General features: G+C 44.5%; 1 protein-coding gene across 1 annotated transcript in view; it reads left to right on the plus strand.

Moving 5' to 3' along the window:
• The window catches only part of KIF16B (kinesin family member 16B), a 3,706,250-nt gene that overhangs the window by 1,493,238 nt on the left and 2,197,219 nt on the right, over positions 1-15,793 (plus strand). Inside the window, exon 12 of the mRNA XM_044056090.1 lies at positions 762-821. Within this exon, the coding sequence (XP_043912025.1) occupies positions 762-821 (60 nt within the window). The remainder of the gene's footprint in view (positions 1-761; positions 822-15,793) is intronic.

Raw genomic sequence — 15,793 nt, forward strand, 5'->3', positions numbered from 1 at the left:
GCATTTAAATGTATTTAGTTTGCCATAAAAAGAGAATCTCTGCATTTTATAACATTCTGTTCATTTAATCAGTTATTAGTAAGTAGAATCATGTTCACATACATGAAAAGTAACTGTCCAGGGGCTAACACAAAAATGTCATGGAAGTAATTATTTCCTGTCCTTATTCATACTGCACCCATTTGCCTTGTGTGTGTATGCTTGCAAGGTGTCTGTCCCTCATCTACCTTTTCTGTTTAGTTCTTACTGTCTCAGGGATGTACTCCTTCATGCTCCTTTTCCTCCTGCAGACAGATCCAGGTTGCATTATGATTTATGGCTAACGTCATCAGTAGGCTGTGCAATTACTGCTATAGTTAATTGCTAAAAGCATAATTGCATGCATTTACATTTTTTTTCATACATGCTGGTGCAGGGTTTAGGAAAGGTTATGGCTTCATAACAGAGTGCTAGATTCCATCAGTGCTGAAATTTTTTTTTTTTTTTTTTTTTAAAAACTATATGCCACTAGGGGATGTTGTGGTATTTTGGCATACCAAAAATGCTTTATAATATTTGTCTTAGTATCATGACATTTTATTTTTGAGGTGAATGATCATACATGTATTAGGGCAACAACTGAAAATCTAGAACAGTGATAGATGAAGCTTTCTTGCCCTGCACAGTAGTTTAAAGTACATTGCCATGGTACATGAAGCAAATGTCTTTTTTCCCCACCAGGATTTTATAGTACATGCCTGATACAGTTTTTACTTTAACAGGTGGAAGAACTTACCAAAGAATGGACAAACAAATGGAAAGAAACTCAAAATATTTTAAAAGTAAGTTACAGTGAAATGTGTTTTTTTTTGTACTGTCATCTGCTTTTGTTTAGGTACTTGCCTCTTTCCCAGCACATAACTTTTCTGCAGACCTGCTGGCAATGTCTTTAAAACACAATAAAAAATAAAAGTATATAAAAAAGTTTAAATAAAGAATGATTTTTATTGAGTCGCTCTAAAAAGTAAAAAAATGAGGAAAAGTGACAGCTTTGCAAAGAAAACACAGACAAGCTGATAAAGCATTTGAGGTTGGTTTTGCTGTTTCTGTTATTGAGGTAGCAGAAGTAGGAGGAGGAATCCGTAAAACCAACCTCAAATGCTTTTCTGAAATCAGCTTGTCTGTGTTTCTTTTGCAGTTTTCACTCTTCTTCCTTATTTTTTTTTTATTTTTTTAGAGCGACTGAATGAAAAGCCTTTTGTATAAAAAAAAAAATCTTTTTTATATATTTTTTTACTTTCTAGTTAAGCAAAATATAGTATTATATATTATAAAAGTATATTATCTATACAGAATTATTGTTGTATTTTACTTAAAAACTAAAATATCCTCAGTGCATCTTCATTGCCTTGCCTATTCAGCACTGAGCTGCCCAGGGTGCTGAAGGACAGTGTATTGCATCATGATTGGTTCCCACTGGATGTAGGTGAGAGCTGAGTGGTCAAGGAATGTGACAGAGCCACAAAGCCAATTTCAGGAAAAAGCATTGTAATAAAAATAATAATAAGTAATGATTAATAATAATTCTGAACAACTTGTTCAGACAGTGGAATTAATTTGCCAGGCTATAACTTTATGTGAAATTATTTTTTTATTGGTAGAATGCATTTACTATGTGGTTGCTTGAAACTCTGCAATGAAAATCATTTTTGTATATGTGCTGAAGATTTTAAGCTCACTCCCGGAAAAACAAGAAGAAAAAAAGTGCACACACATATGTATGCTGAAAGATCAATTTTTTTGTATATATTGTTTGAGGACTTGAGTTGAAAATGAGTAAATGAAGTTATAAAAAAGCACACTGATATTCAGAGTAATGGAGTAGCATTAGTTACAGAATTGTTTTTCTTTTTAATACGCTTTTTGTCATTGGACCTGATGGACCATCAAACATCAACCAAACCCATTTGTTTCCCCCATCCTTGATATTCCCAGTGGAATGAGATCTGATCACTGGAGGCAATTATGCAGGCAGCCTTAGAGGTGGTGTATGCCTTTGTGTATACTGGTAATAACAGCATATTTGGTATGGGCCTAAGACATTCCCTGGGTGGAGAAAAAGTGACCAGTGTCACAGTGGGATCCACTATGCCCTCCCCATGCAGGCACTCACCTGTGTGCCCCTGCAGTCTGGGCTGCTGCATTTGTGGCTTGTTGGCCAAATGCCTGCCCCAGAGCTATCCTTTGCATTGCCTCCTCTCCTCTAAGGGTTTTTGTGTCATTTGAGCAGTCCCAGTCTGTCTCCTCCCTTCTTTCCCAAGAATAGCAATGTCTATTCTCTCCATGCTAACTTCAGCACATGTTTCAGCTGCTAAGTATACTGTGGCCATCTGAGCCATACAGGACTTTATCCAAGTATACCAGTTGAGCTGGCACATAGCACATGGATTTAATAGTATCTGTTTTGGAATACTCTCCTTTTTTGTAACTAGTTGTTTTTGCAAGTCATACTGTTGTCCCTTGTAGCATATGTTCTGTAGACTGCACTAGTTGTTTTGTTTTGAATGCAGTAGCATTGATCATAGAAGGGATAGACAATATTTATTGAAGATGGTTAAAATTAGTTTAATGCTCTGATTTTAAGATTTGTTTTTGTAAACACTTGGCAAGTAAAAAAAGAAAATCTGAAGTAATTAACTTCATTTGATCATCAACCTGTGGGTTATGGATCCGAGCCGGCAGTTTACCAAGCTAAAGATCAGAGCTCCAAACTTAGCCATACTATACTGCAACTCCTTCCAATCCTCAGATCTTGTTTGCCGCAGCTTCGTCAGTACGGGATTCTTGAGCTCCAGGCAGGTATAGTTAGTTTGTTCAGCAAACTTTCGATCTGTGTGGTTTGTGTGAGTGTTAAAATAGTCAATCCCTTTCCTCACTCTAACTTGGGTTTTGCGTTCAAAAAAAAAAAAAAAAAAGTAGTAGAGAAGGAAAGTTTTAGAACTTCCACCCAGTGTAGGCCTCCACTTCCTGCCCTTGGCGTGTGTGTGTGTGTGTGTGCTTGGCTAGTTAGCCTAGTTAGTGAGAGATGTCAGAGACACAAAATTCGAAGTTTTCTAAGTGCATAGAGTGTGGCCATAAGCTGTCGTTGGCCAATGGTCACACTCAGTGCGTGGTTTGTCTAGGGGTTCCTCATCTTACATCAGGCTGCAAGATTTGTGCAGCATTTAACCCCTGGGCCCTGCGGGATCGCAGGACCAAGCTGATTTTGGCGGGTCTTTTGCCTGCAGAATCAACCACCTCTTCTACAGAGTCTTTGTCAGCCACGGCTGTGGCTATTCAAGCTTCCGGCCCTCCTCCCCTGTCCAGGATTCCCACTTTCAAACAGGGTGAGAGAGCGGCCAGGAAGGAGAAACACAAAGAAAAGGAGAGAGAGAGAGAGAAAAAAGAGAGACAGGGAGAGGGGTCGCAAGAGGTAATCGGACTCTGATCTTTGCCCCCCCCCCCCGCTAAAATCATCTCTACACCAGAGCAAGTTGCTAGGTCATCTTTCCTTCGGCTCCATTCTCCACGATTCTCCCCGGAGGCGGAAGAGGAGGCTCGGCCAGCTTCGAGGTCGTCCTCACATTGGCCCTCCTGGCTGGTGTCTGTGGCGTCCTCAAGATCCACAAGGAGCCACTCTGAAGCTGACATGGACCCAATGATGAAAAGGTTTCTGCAAACACAATTGCAGATGGGAGTGTTGCTGGCTCCCCCCCAGCTGGTGCGGGGAGTTTGGCTCTGACATTTGCCCCAATAGCTCCTTCTCCGATCCACCCTCAGGTTTCGGAGTCCATGGATCTGAGGAGCCCCGGAGTCAGGGGTTGGCACCGATGGTTCCTCCAACTTTGACACCAGCCATGCCCTCGAGTCTGTCGGATCCGATCGTTGGATCCGAGGTGATGTGTGCCATCGACCCTGTTGTGGTCGGGGCATACCATCCCTCTGGGTCCGGCTGTTCCGGCCTCAGCTCCGATCCCCTCATTGGATCCGAGGGGCATGGCTACCCACCCCACCAGTTTCAGGGAAGCCAGTTCTCCTTCGGCTTTCGACGTTGTGGAGAGGGTTCTCTTTGGAGGATAGAGACCCCTCTCTCTTTCCTCGGAGTCCACCCCTGCTCCCTCGCAACTGAGTTTGTCTTCCATCATCCAGTCCTCCCAGGGTCAGCCTGTGTCTGATACACCCGAGACTGTTCCCCTTGAAGAATATGAGACTGTTTGTGAGCCCTCCGCAGAGAGCCCCCCCGAGGAGGCCCCTCGCAAATGCCAGTGCAAGAGAGGAGGCATATGGACTCCCCTGAGTTCCTCTCTGAGGATACCGACTTGGAGGAAGGGGAAGGTTCCCCCAGATTACCCCCCCGAAGATGTCTCCTTCGGAGACATAATGGAAATTCTTCACCAGAGGGGGGACTGATCCACCCAAAAACCTTCCTGGGACGAGTCGGTATTTCTGGAGGCGTTCGATGCAGGCCCATCTACCTCTTGGATGTCCCCCCCCGGCTGACCCTCTGGTGGACCTCATTGCCACCAGAGCTTGGAAGGAACCAGACATTGTAGAGCCAATACCAAAACGGCCAGACAAAGTATTGAGCCGTCCTGCTGACAAAGCCCACTTGGAGTAAGGGTTCCCCAGTTGATGCCATAGTGGTGGCGGCGGCCACCAAAAAGAAACTGGCCCAGGAAAGTTCCTTGGTCCATCCTCTGGACAAGGAGTCTAGGGTGATGGATCTTCTTGGAAAGCAGATGTTTGCTTCATCTACCTTTGCTATAAGGGCACTGAAGTACATGGCCCACATAATTAGACTTCAGCATGACCTTCTGAAAGAGTATGTCAGATTGCTGGGTGCTTCGAATAATATCCAGAGGCTATTCTATTCCCTTCACAAACAGCCCCCTATCCACAAGGTACCTCGCAGATGTGCCACCCACTCAAAGGGAGGCGGCAGCTTTGAAAATAAAAAAGCTGCTAGAAAAAAGAGCAATCCAGCTAGTGCCCCCAGACCAGTCTGGATCAGGCATTTATTCCAGGTTCTTTTTGGTGCCAAAAAAGATGGGGGACTTGAGGCCGATCTTTGACCTATCCACAATGAATCTGTCTGTTGCCAAGTAGATGTTCTGGATGGTCACTTTACAATCCATCCTGCCGTTTTTGCAGGAGGAAGACTGGATGTGATCGATAGACCTCAAGGATGAGTACTACCATATCCTGATGGACTGGCGATCCAGGAGGTTCCTCCACTTTTGGCTAGGAGCCAGTCACTACCTGTTCAGGGTCCTACCCTTCGGTCTCACCACAGCCCCCAGGATGTTTACCAAGGTCATGGCAGTTGTAGCAGCCCACCTGAGGCTTCAGGGCATTCAGGTCTTCCCGTACCTGGACGACTGGCTTCTCAGGCTCCCCACCAGGCATCAACTTGTGCTAGCCAGAAACTTCTTTCTTCAGTTGTCGAATCGGATGGGTATCACAATAAACCTCAAAAAGTCTTCTCTTCAACCTGTTCATATCCTAGACTTCATAGGGGCAAGAATAGATTCTCTTCAAGCCAGTATATTTTTGACCCCAGACAAACTTTGCAATTTGGCTCTTCATGTCTTGGCGCTTCTTCAGACTCCTGCACCTCCAGCAGAGTTAGTCCTGAGAGCCCTAGGGTCCATGGCAGCAGCTATAAATCTGGTTCCTTGTGCATGTCTGCATATGAGAGTGTTACAGTGGACGTTACAAGTTCAGTGGTCTCTACTATAATCAGTCTCAAGACTTTCCGATTCCTCTAAGCAAAGAGTGCAGCACTTCTCTCATGTGGTGGCTTCAATCCCAGGATCTGCGAGGAGGACGCCCCTTTGTTATGCCTCCGCCCCAAGCCACGGTGACCAGGGATGCCTCCTGCTTAGGTTGGGAGGGCATTGCTCGGGCAGGACTGTCCAAGGCATGTGGACCCCAAGCGAGACCGTTCTGCATATCAGTGTTCTAGAGATGAGAGCAGTCCGTTTAGCGTTGCAGGCCCTTCATACCTCTCTTCCTCTGGGAACTATTGTGATCCAGTCAGACAATATGTCAGTGGTCTAGTACATCAACAAACGGGACTACCAGGTCCTATCCACTTTGTCGAGAGGCCATGAGAGTGTGGGAAGGGGTGATTTCCACCAACTGTTTTATGATAGCAATGCACATCTCGGGTCGGTCCAACATTTTGGCAGACAAATTGAGCAGGACTATCCTTTTGCCTTACAAGTGGTCTTGCAACCCTTATGTAGTGGAACAGATCTTCCTCAGGTGGGGTAAGCCTTGCTGCGATCTCTTTGCATTGCCATCCAATGCGAAGTGCAGTGAGTTTTTTGCTCTGATTCCCTCGACGGGGGAAGTCCCCAGAGACGCTCTTGTCCATGCTTGGCCACCTGGTCTTCTTTATGCATAGCCCCTGCTTCCTCTCATGACAAAATTCTTACAGAAAGCTCGTCGGTTGGGGAGCAGGGTTATCCTCATAACCCCTTTCTGGCCTCGCCAAGTTTGGTTCCCTTGCCTACGGTGTCATCTTCTAGCTCCGCCCTGGATTTTGGATCCCATCCCTGATCTCATTCGTCATCCCTCGGGAATTCCTCCTCCGAATCTGGACAGCCTCAAGCTCACAGCTTGGTTGCTCCAGTTCCATTAGTTGCCAGGACTCCCGGTTATCTCTTCCCCAGTTAAATCCATTCAGGTAGCAGCACACAAGTCCTCTACCAGAAAAGTGTACAGTAGTAAATTGTAACATTTTTCCATTTGGGCTTCTCAGAGAAATCTGGATCCTTTTACCACTCTAGTTCCAGCAGTCTTAGGTTTTTTGTATCATATTTTTCAGCAAGGGGCCAGCTCTTCCACAGTAAAAGTCCAGCTGGCGGCTATATCCCATTTTCATGTAGGGGAAAATTCAGGTTTAGCTGCTGCCAGAATTTGCAAGACCTTTATCAAAGATACTTTTCTTCTGAGACCTATCAAAAATCCTTCCCCTCCGTGGGATTTCACATTGGTTCTTCAGGACTTAGTTGCACCTCCGTTCAAACCCGCAGCATCAGTTGACTTGAAATTCTTGTTGTGGAAGATAGCCTTCCTGGTAGCTATCACTTCAGCCAGGAGAGTGTCGGAGCTTCCAGCGCTATGTATGAAACCCCCATACCTAGTTTTTCATAAGGATAGGGTGTCTCTCAGGAGTAACCCGTCTTTTCTTCCTAAAGTTGCTTCAGAGCCGAACATTCGTCATTCTATTAATTTGCCTGTATTTTTCCCTAATTTTCAAAATAAAGGGAAATACATACTTCATTTGTTGGATGTTCACAGGCAGTTACATTCTTACTTACATAGGTCCAAACCATTTCCGTAAATCTGATCAGCTTTTGTTTTTTTTGCTAAACCCTTTTTAGAGAAACCAGTTTCGAAGGTGATTCTCACTAAATGGATTTTGCTTTGCATTTTACAAGCATATAAAGAACTTGGATTACCAGAACCAGTAGGGGTTCATGCTCATTCTACCCATTCGATGGCTACTTCTGCCGCATTCTGGTCTAGAGTTTCCCTGGATGACATTTGTTCAGCACCTACCTGGGCTTCGTTTCACACTTTTATTACTCATTATAAGCTGGATATGGTGTCTAGAGGAAGCGCTTCCTTTGGCTCTGCAGTGCTCCGGAATATCCTTCCTTAAGGGCCTCTCAAGATTTCAGGTAGCTGGGGTCTCTGTCCCACAGGTTGATGATCAAATGAAGTTAACTACTTCAGAGAAAGAAGTGATGTACTCACCATAACATTCCGTCTGAGTAGTTCGACTTCATTTGTCAGCAACCTTCCCTCCTTTCTTCCCCTGACCTTGGTGGTTTATTTCTCTGTTTGGGCTCAATGTCCTGAGTTTGACTAGCTTGTGTATGTGTTTGGGTCAGGTTTTTTTTGTATCTTAGGTTGTTGTGTGTCATGCAATGGGTGGCAAACTTGATCTGAGGATTGGAAGGAGGTTGCAGTGTAGTATGGGTAAGGGGGAGGAGCTTGGAACTCAGATCTTTAGCTTGGTAAGCTGCCAGCTCGGATCCATATCAGATCCAGAACCCATAGGTTGCTGACAAATGAAGTCTAACTACTCAGATGGAACGTTATGGTGAGTACATAACATTTTTTTATTTGTAAAGATCCAGTTTATTTGCTGGATATCTTTTTCCTTGCTTCTCCTTTCTAAGTTATACAGATCTGACATAACTGATTATTTTATGTTTATTCCGTAGACATGTTTTTCTGTACTGCACATGACCTCCACTTGTGGATGAAAGTCTTTTGAATGTTTCTTATGAGAGCTTAATTCTTTAGTTTTTATACGAGGTGATTTTCTCTCCCCTCCTTTCAGTTTACATTTATTATGTAGTATTAATTTTAATTCTTGAAAATGTACATGCATCTAGAGTTGTCTTGTCTGCCTGTTCAAATATGAAGGTGGTTGCATAAACTTTATTACAGAATGAAGCATCTGGTTGTATAGGACTTTTTTTCCAAGAAGCATTTGAGCTTGCTTGACTGATGGAATAGTCCCTATTACACAATGGGGTTTCTTCTTTCTTGTACCAGAATCACATACTGAAAAGTAATCACCTTCAGGTCTTTTTCCGTTTCCTATCTGTTTAATGGTGAAATGCTCTGATTCTGTAGCATATTGATTACCTCATGCGCACCCTGTGTCGGTCTTAAACAGCAGTCATTTGAATGATTATTTATCGATATTCCAATATAGGATCATAGGAAGTTACTAGGCTGTTGGCCCTGAGGCCCTTTTAAGCCTAGCCAAGAGTTTAGCCCATGCATAGACAAATCAGCACCCAATGCCCCTGTCCAGCACAGACACCGGTGGAATCCCAGGGATGTATTTTCTATTTCCCATCCAGTTATCCAGATTGCACTTAAAAAGGGGGTAAAGAGGTACTCTGCTTGATGTGAAGAGGGAGTTTGTTCCATAGATGGGGAGTCTCTGGGACACAAATCTGTCCTGCCAGCAAGTCCTATTGATGTCACAGACCAGGTTGATGCCACGTGTGCGTTTACTTGAGTGGAGCTTGACGTGCAGATATGCAGCAGTCCCATCAAGGCGGGGTCTGAGATGGTCTTGGATGCCAGACAGAGGTCACCTTTGAGGAGGCTGTATGAAACAAGAGTAGAGGGATGGGGCTTTTAGCCTATCTGTGTATGGTAGATTTTTGAGGCCCTGGATCCGCCTGGTGAGGAACCTCTGTGGTGTCTTCAGCTGCTGCATGCGCTTTGCGATATGCACATTGAATTGGGGCGTTGTACTCAATAATGGGCCTTATAATGGAAGAATATAGGGATAATATGACTTCTTTGTCCCTGGAAGAGATACCCTTACTTATGAGGTGGGCCATGTAGAAAGCTTTCCATACAATGGAAGCAACATGGTGGTCAAAAGTCAGACTGCTGTCAGTCTGGGTGCCCAAATCCCTCACAACTCACTGCATGCTTAAAACGTTATTAATGTGATAATTTGTGGGGATATCTCTCTCCCCAAAGGGGATGATGATGCATTTGTTTTTGTATTCAGCTTGAGGCCACATTTCTGGCAGCAGTCATTTGTTTGGGTGAGGCCCCTTTTGGAGGATGTCCACTTCACTAGTGGAATTGATGACAGCTCCCAACTTAGTCATCTGCAAACTTGATCAGCCATAGCCCACTCGTTTTGGCCTGTACTTCTGAAAAAGATATCCCAGATAACAGAGACCACAAGACCGAACCCTGGGGGACGCCACTCGATACGGGTCTACTGCTTGAGGTGGCTTCCCCTATTTTGACTAGGTGGGTTCTATCAGTGAGCCAGTTGTCTACCCATCTGGTAACATACGGATTGATGGCTAGTTGAGAGAGTTTATCTATTATGCCCGAGTGGGGAATAGTGTTGAAGGCTTTGCCCAGGTCAAGGTAGGCGGTGTGCACTGTCTTCCCCTCATCCATGGCTTTGGTGACTGTCTCAAAAAAGTCGGCCAGATTTAACAGACATGACCTCCCCTTGACAAAGCCCAACTGTGTGGAATTGAGTGTTTGGAGGTTGTCAATGTCTTTGTTAGTGAGGTCCATGATAATCAATTCCATGGCCTTGCAGATCAGGCTGGTTAGGCTGATGGGTCTATAATTTCCCGGATCAGTGAATGCTCCACCTTTGTGTAAAATATGACAGTGGCTGCCCTCCACTTACCTGGGACAAAACCAGTACTCAGGATTTGGTTAAATAGGTTGCCTAATGGTGCTGCAAGTTCCTGCCTGAGTTCATGTAGGATGCAGCCTGGGATGTATTAAGGTCCCATGGAGGCTGTATTTTTTGCTTTTGAGAGAGCAGTGATGACCTGATCCCTAGATATAAGGGGAAGGGGGCAGGTACTGGGAATGTCCTGATTTACTGATGGGGGGACAGAGGGGTGAAATGTTCGGGGTCTATATCACTTCAGTGAAAACCCCATTACCCGAACACCCATACATCGACCCCCATACCTCGAACCACGAAATTCCGAACGCACTAAACCGCGAAAAATAAAATATCGAACTGCCATAGTCGGCCAACCCCACCACCCGCTACTTAGTATCTACCCAAACAAAATAAATAAACCACATACATACACTAACCAAACTCTACAGACATACACCCAAACAAAAGAAATTATCCACATACATACATTTAACAAAACCCCATTTCCAACACCACACTAAACCCCACATACACAACTATCTATGCACTATCCTTAACCCCACCCTAACCCTAAGTTCCGAAACTACCGCTCACTTCCCCTACAGACATACACCCAAACAAAATAAATAACACACATACATACACTTAAAAAAAAAATAAATTAAAAAAAAAAAAAAAACTCTACATCTAACACTACACAAAATCTTACATACATTACCTATCTATGCACTTACCTTAACCCAAATCCTAACCCTAAAGTCCTATATATCGCACACTTACCTTACGGAGCTATACCGCAGATGGGCCAACCAAAACAAATCGACATTTTGGAATTTGCGGATGTTCTTCGTTTTCCATTGCTGCAGTCCTTACTATTGGGTATAGTCCGCGTCCAGTCGGCCTGAATACCAGAGTATAAGGCTGACGTCGGTCAGGGCGCATTAGACTGACGTCAGTACGTCAGGGTACTAATGCGCATGACCGACGTCATATCCTCAGTCTTTTTTGCCGCATGGTCCGATGCAGAAGCAGTTTTGCGAGTGCAGGTTGGCGTTCTGAAATATTTCCGAAACCGGAGTTTCAGACCGAAACAGAGTTGGCTAAGTACCCCGTTGGGGAACATTTTGTTTTTTCTTGCCTCAGTATTTTACCGGATGTCAGAAAAAGTGAATAACTGTATTTCTTGTGGGAAACAGATACCTCATAGGGATTACCATACCTTGTGTATACCTTGTTTAGGGCCTGAGCACGACGTTGTTGGTTGCCGCTCTTGTGCTAGGTTTAACAAACGCACTATTAAGAGGAGGTTAGACTGTGCCAGGTTAGTGTTTGGGAAGCGTTGCAATTATAAAATGCGGCAGGATGCGCGCACGCGCACTTCGACCAAGAAGCGCAAGGACAAAACAGTGAAGCCTAGGGTTGATGAACCGGCAGTCCCGGACGTCGGTTCTTTAGAAGGCTCAGTGGAGCCAGAGGTTTTGCCAGGAGTTTCCATGGAGTCTCAGGCAGAAACTTTACTGTTACAGGATGTGCCTTCTCAGGAGGTAGGCCAGGCTGAGGGGCTTCTCAGGTAACTGTTCTTCCCTCTCTTCCCAAGGTAGTTAGAGCCTCTCCTTCTGTTGCCAAAACTTCTTTGAGAGGTAGGCCTAGTTCAGCTTCAGTGGGGCTTCCCCTAGCATTGCGGGTTCTGTACCTAAGAAACATATGCTTAAAATGGCAGAAGATTTGATTACTATGATTAGAGGTTCTATGCCCCCGCCTGATAAGAGGCCTAGGGTGGAACCGGAGTTTGATAGTTTTGAACAGTGTTCAGAGGCTTCAGAGTCTTCTGCGGAAGACTTGCAGGAGTATCCTACTTATTCTGATTCTGATGTGGATGATTCCACTCCTACAGCTTCTCCTCCTGAGGATTTCTCATTTTCAGAGACTCTGCATTCCATGAGGGAGCACTTTAAATGGGAAGGCCAGGATTACTCTGATTCCAGGAAAAGGCTCAGGGAATTCTTGTTTTTGCCCCAGCATAGGCGTTTGGCTAGTCCTCCGGTGTTGAAGGTGGTGGAAGATGTTTTGCAGAGGCTTCCCTGAATCCTGACTCTTTGCCTCCTGCTCCTGTTAAGCCTGATAGGTATTATAGGGTGCCCGAAGCTCATAAGTATTTGTTTAAGAGTCCTAGGGCGGACCCAGAAACTATTTCTCAAGGGCCTAAAGGTGTTAAGGCTTCTGTGGTTAAAAATCCTGTTCCCACTGATAAAGAGGCAAGGGCCTTGGATAGGTGGGGAAAGAAAGTGTATACTTCTTCCACTCTAGCCATGAGAGCGTTGAATTGTCAGTTTCACATGCTAAAATATCAGAATTATCTCCTTTCACAATTAAAATCTAAGGTGGATGCTTTGGCGGAAGGTATTGAGTGTAAAGAGTTGCTGGACTTGGTTCATGTGTCTGAGCAAGTGGGTAAGCATTCTTTGCAATGTGGTTTTGATGCTGTACAGGCCTCCTCGAGGGTGGCTGCTACTAGTTCTGTTCTTCGCAGGCATGCCTGGTTGAAGGATCAGAATTTAGCTGAGCATGTTAAGACAAGGATTTTGGATGCTCCTTTACAGTCTGATGTGTTGTTTGGATCGCCTGTGGAAGCAGTTTTAAAGAAAATGGAGGACAAAGCTAAGTCTATGCAAACTGTTAAAGATTTTTGCAGGTGCAGCCACCAAGTTTAGTAGAAATTGGCCTGCTAAGGGGTGGACATATCCTGCTTATGATTCCCAGTCTAGGGGTAGGTCTAGACGTGGTAGGGGCAGGGCTCAAGGTTCTTTTAGGCCTAGAACAGGGAGTTCACCTGCTCAGACTTCTGGTGAGGGCAGGGGTCAGTCCTTTCGTAAACAGACCCAATGACCTGTCCTTTCAGCTGCCAGTAGATTCTCGTCTGGCAGCTCCTTTGGGAGGAAGACTGTCTCTTTTCAAAGAAAATTGGGATTTAATTACTCAAGACAAATGGGTGTTGGATATCATTCACCACGGTTACAGATTTTATTTCCATACAATGCCCCTTTCAAAGGCATGCCAGACGTTCCTCCTCCACAAAGAAAGGAGGCTCACAAGCAAGTTTCTCAGTTACTCCAGATGGGGGCCATTCAGCCAGTCCCTGTATCAGAAAGGGGCCTAGGATTTTATTCTCGCCTGTTCCTAGTACCAAAGAAGGGGAACACGTGGAGACCAATTTTGGATTTATCTCTCCTCGACACTTTTCTGGACATTCCCAAGTTCAAGATGTTGACGTTACAACAGCTTTTACCTCTGCTGGGCAAAGATCACTGGATGGTAACTTTAGATCTCAAGGAAGCTTACCTTCATGTGCCTATAAGGCTAAGTTGCAGGAAGTATCTGCGGTTTCGAGCTGGAAATTCTCATTATCAGTTCTCTGCATTGCCCTTTGGCTTATCTACTGCACCCAGAGTATTCACAAAGGTTCTGGCTCCAGTGATAGCTTACTTCAGGCTTCAAGGAATTCAAATCTATCCTTACTTGGACGACTGCCTGATTCTGGCTCAAGAAAAGGAAGACCTTCTACAGCATCTGGAATATGTTATAGCAGTGCTAAGATGCCTAGGGTATTCTGTGAACGAAATAAAGTCCAGTCTAGTACCCTCTCAAGACATGTGCTTTCTGGGTGTGAGACTGAATACAGCAGCCCAGATGGCCTTTTTAACCCCGGACAAACAAAAGAGTCTGTCACTTTACTTCCATCAACTATCTCATCAGTCCGTGCTGACTGCAAGGACAGTCCTTCAAGCATTAGGGTTCATGGCATCTTGTATTCTGGTGCTTCCCAATGCCAAACTGCATATGAGGAAGCTACAATGGTATCTCAAAGATGTATGGACACAGCACTGCCAGGATTTGGACACTGTCATTCAAATAATACCTTGCCTTCAAAAAGAATTCTTGTGGTGGGCTCAGGAATGTCACCTAAACAAGGGACTCTCTGTGACCCGGCCAGAGGCAAGTCAGATTTTAACGACAGATGCCTCGGACATTGCTTGGGGAGCTCATCTAAATGGAAAGTGGATACAAGACAAGTGGCCTGCCAGACTACAGCATCTACATATCAACATGAAGGAGATGTTAGCAGTCCAGTTTGCATTAATGGCTTTCAAGGAGTTACTTCTTCCAGGGCAGGTGTTGATTCTAACAGACAACACAACTGTCATGTGGTACATCAACAAGCAAGGGGGAACACATTCTTATCCTCTATGCAGGCAAGCAATGATTTTATGGGAGACTGCGCTAAGCTTGCAACTAACTCTTCAGGCAAGGTTTCTGCCAGGAGCACAGAACTCCTTAGCAGATGTGTTAAGCAGACAAATCATGGATCCCCACAAGTGGAAACTGGATCTTCATGTATTTCAGAAATTGACAGTGTCATGGGGAACTCCAGACATAGATCTGTTCGCTTCTCCACTAAACCACCAGCTGCCAAAGTATTGCACAAAGGGGTTTCATCACACAGCTTGGAAAGTGGATGCTCTGTCTTTCAGTTGGAAAAACCTTCATGTGTATGCCTTTCCACCTCTGCCTCTTCTTCCAAAGGTACTATTAAAGGTCAGACAAGACAGGCCAAGGATGATTTTGATAGCTCCAGATTGGCCTCGGCAACACTGGTACCCACTACTACGGAGTCTGGTAAAGAAGCCTCCATGGCCTTTACCTCTGATTCCTCATCTGTTATCTCAGAAGGATGGTCATCTGCTCAATGTCAAGCTTCACTCTCTTCATCTAACAGCCTGGCATATTCTGTGTTGAAACACAGCAGGTCTCAACTTCCTCAACAAGTTTTAAATGTGATTATGGAAGCTAGAAGACCTAGTACAAGGAGAGTGTACGAGAAAAATGGAAGAGATTTTTATTTTGGAGTACAGCAAAGAATTTGGAGATTTCTGAGCCTAATTTGAGTGTGGCTCTTCAATATCTTACTGAGTTATTGGACAAAGGTTTGTCCTTCTCTTCCATTAAGATTCATGCTGCAGCAATTTCAGCTCACTATGATTGTGACCCACCTTTGTTTTCGCATCCTTTGTTCAAGCAGTTTCTTAGAGGGGCAAAGAATATAAGACCCCCACGTAGAGCTCCTACTCCTGCTTGGGATCTCAATTTTGTGTTGGAAAAACTTACTCTACAACCTTTTGAGCCTGCAGCTACTGCTGAATTGAAATACTTGTCATGGAAGACTGCTTTTCTGTTGGCTATTACTTCTGCAAGAAGGGTGTCTGAGTTGCAGGCCCTTATGGCAGTAGAGCCCTTTTGATTTTCCATAAGGATAGGGTATCATTACTTACTAATCCTTCCTTTATGCCTAAGGTGGTTTCTAGTGTGGCTTTAAACCAAACTATTCATTTGCCTACGTTTTATGCAGACCCTCAAAATAAAGGGGAAAAGATTTTGCACACTTTAGATGTACACAGGCAATTGCGTTATTATTTAAGCAGGACTAAGGATTTTAGGCAGTCTCAGCAGTTGTTTGTTTCTTTTGTTGAGTTCACAGGGCAAGCCTGTGTCAAAACAAACTATTTCTAGGTGGATTGGCTTTTG

The sequence above is a fragment of the Protopterus annectens genome, chromosome 1.part2, assembly GCF_019279795.1.
Source record: "Protopterus annectens isolate FY-2018-M chromosome 1.part2, PAN1.0, whole genome shotgun sequence".
Classification (NCBI taxonomy): Eukaryota; Metazoa; Chordata; order Ceratodontiformes; family Protopteridae; genus Protopterus; species Protopterus annectens.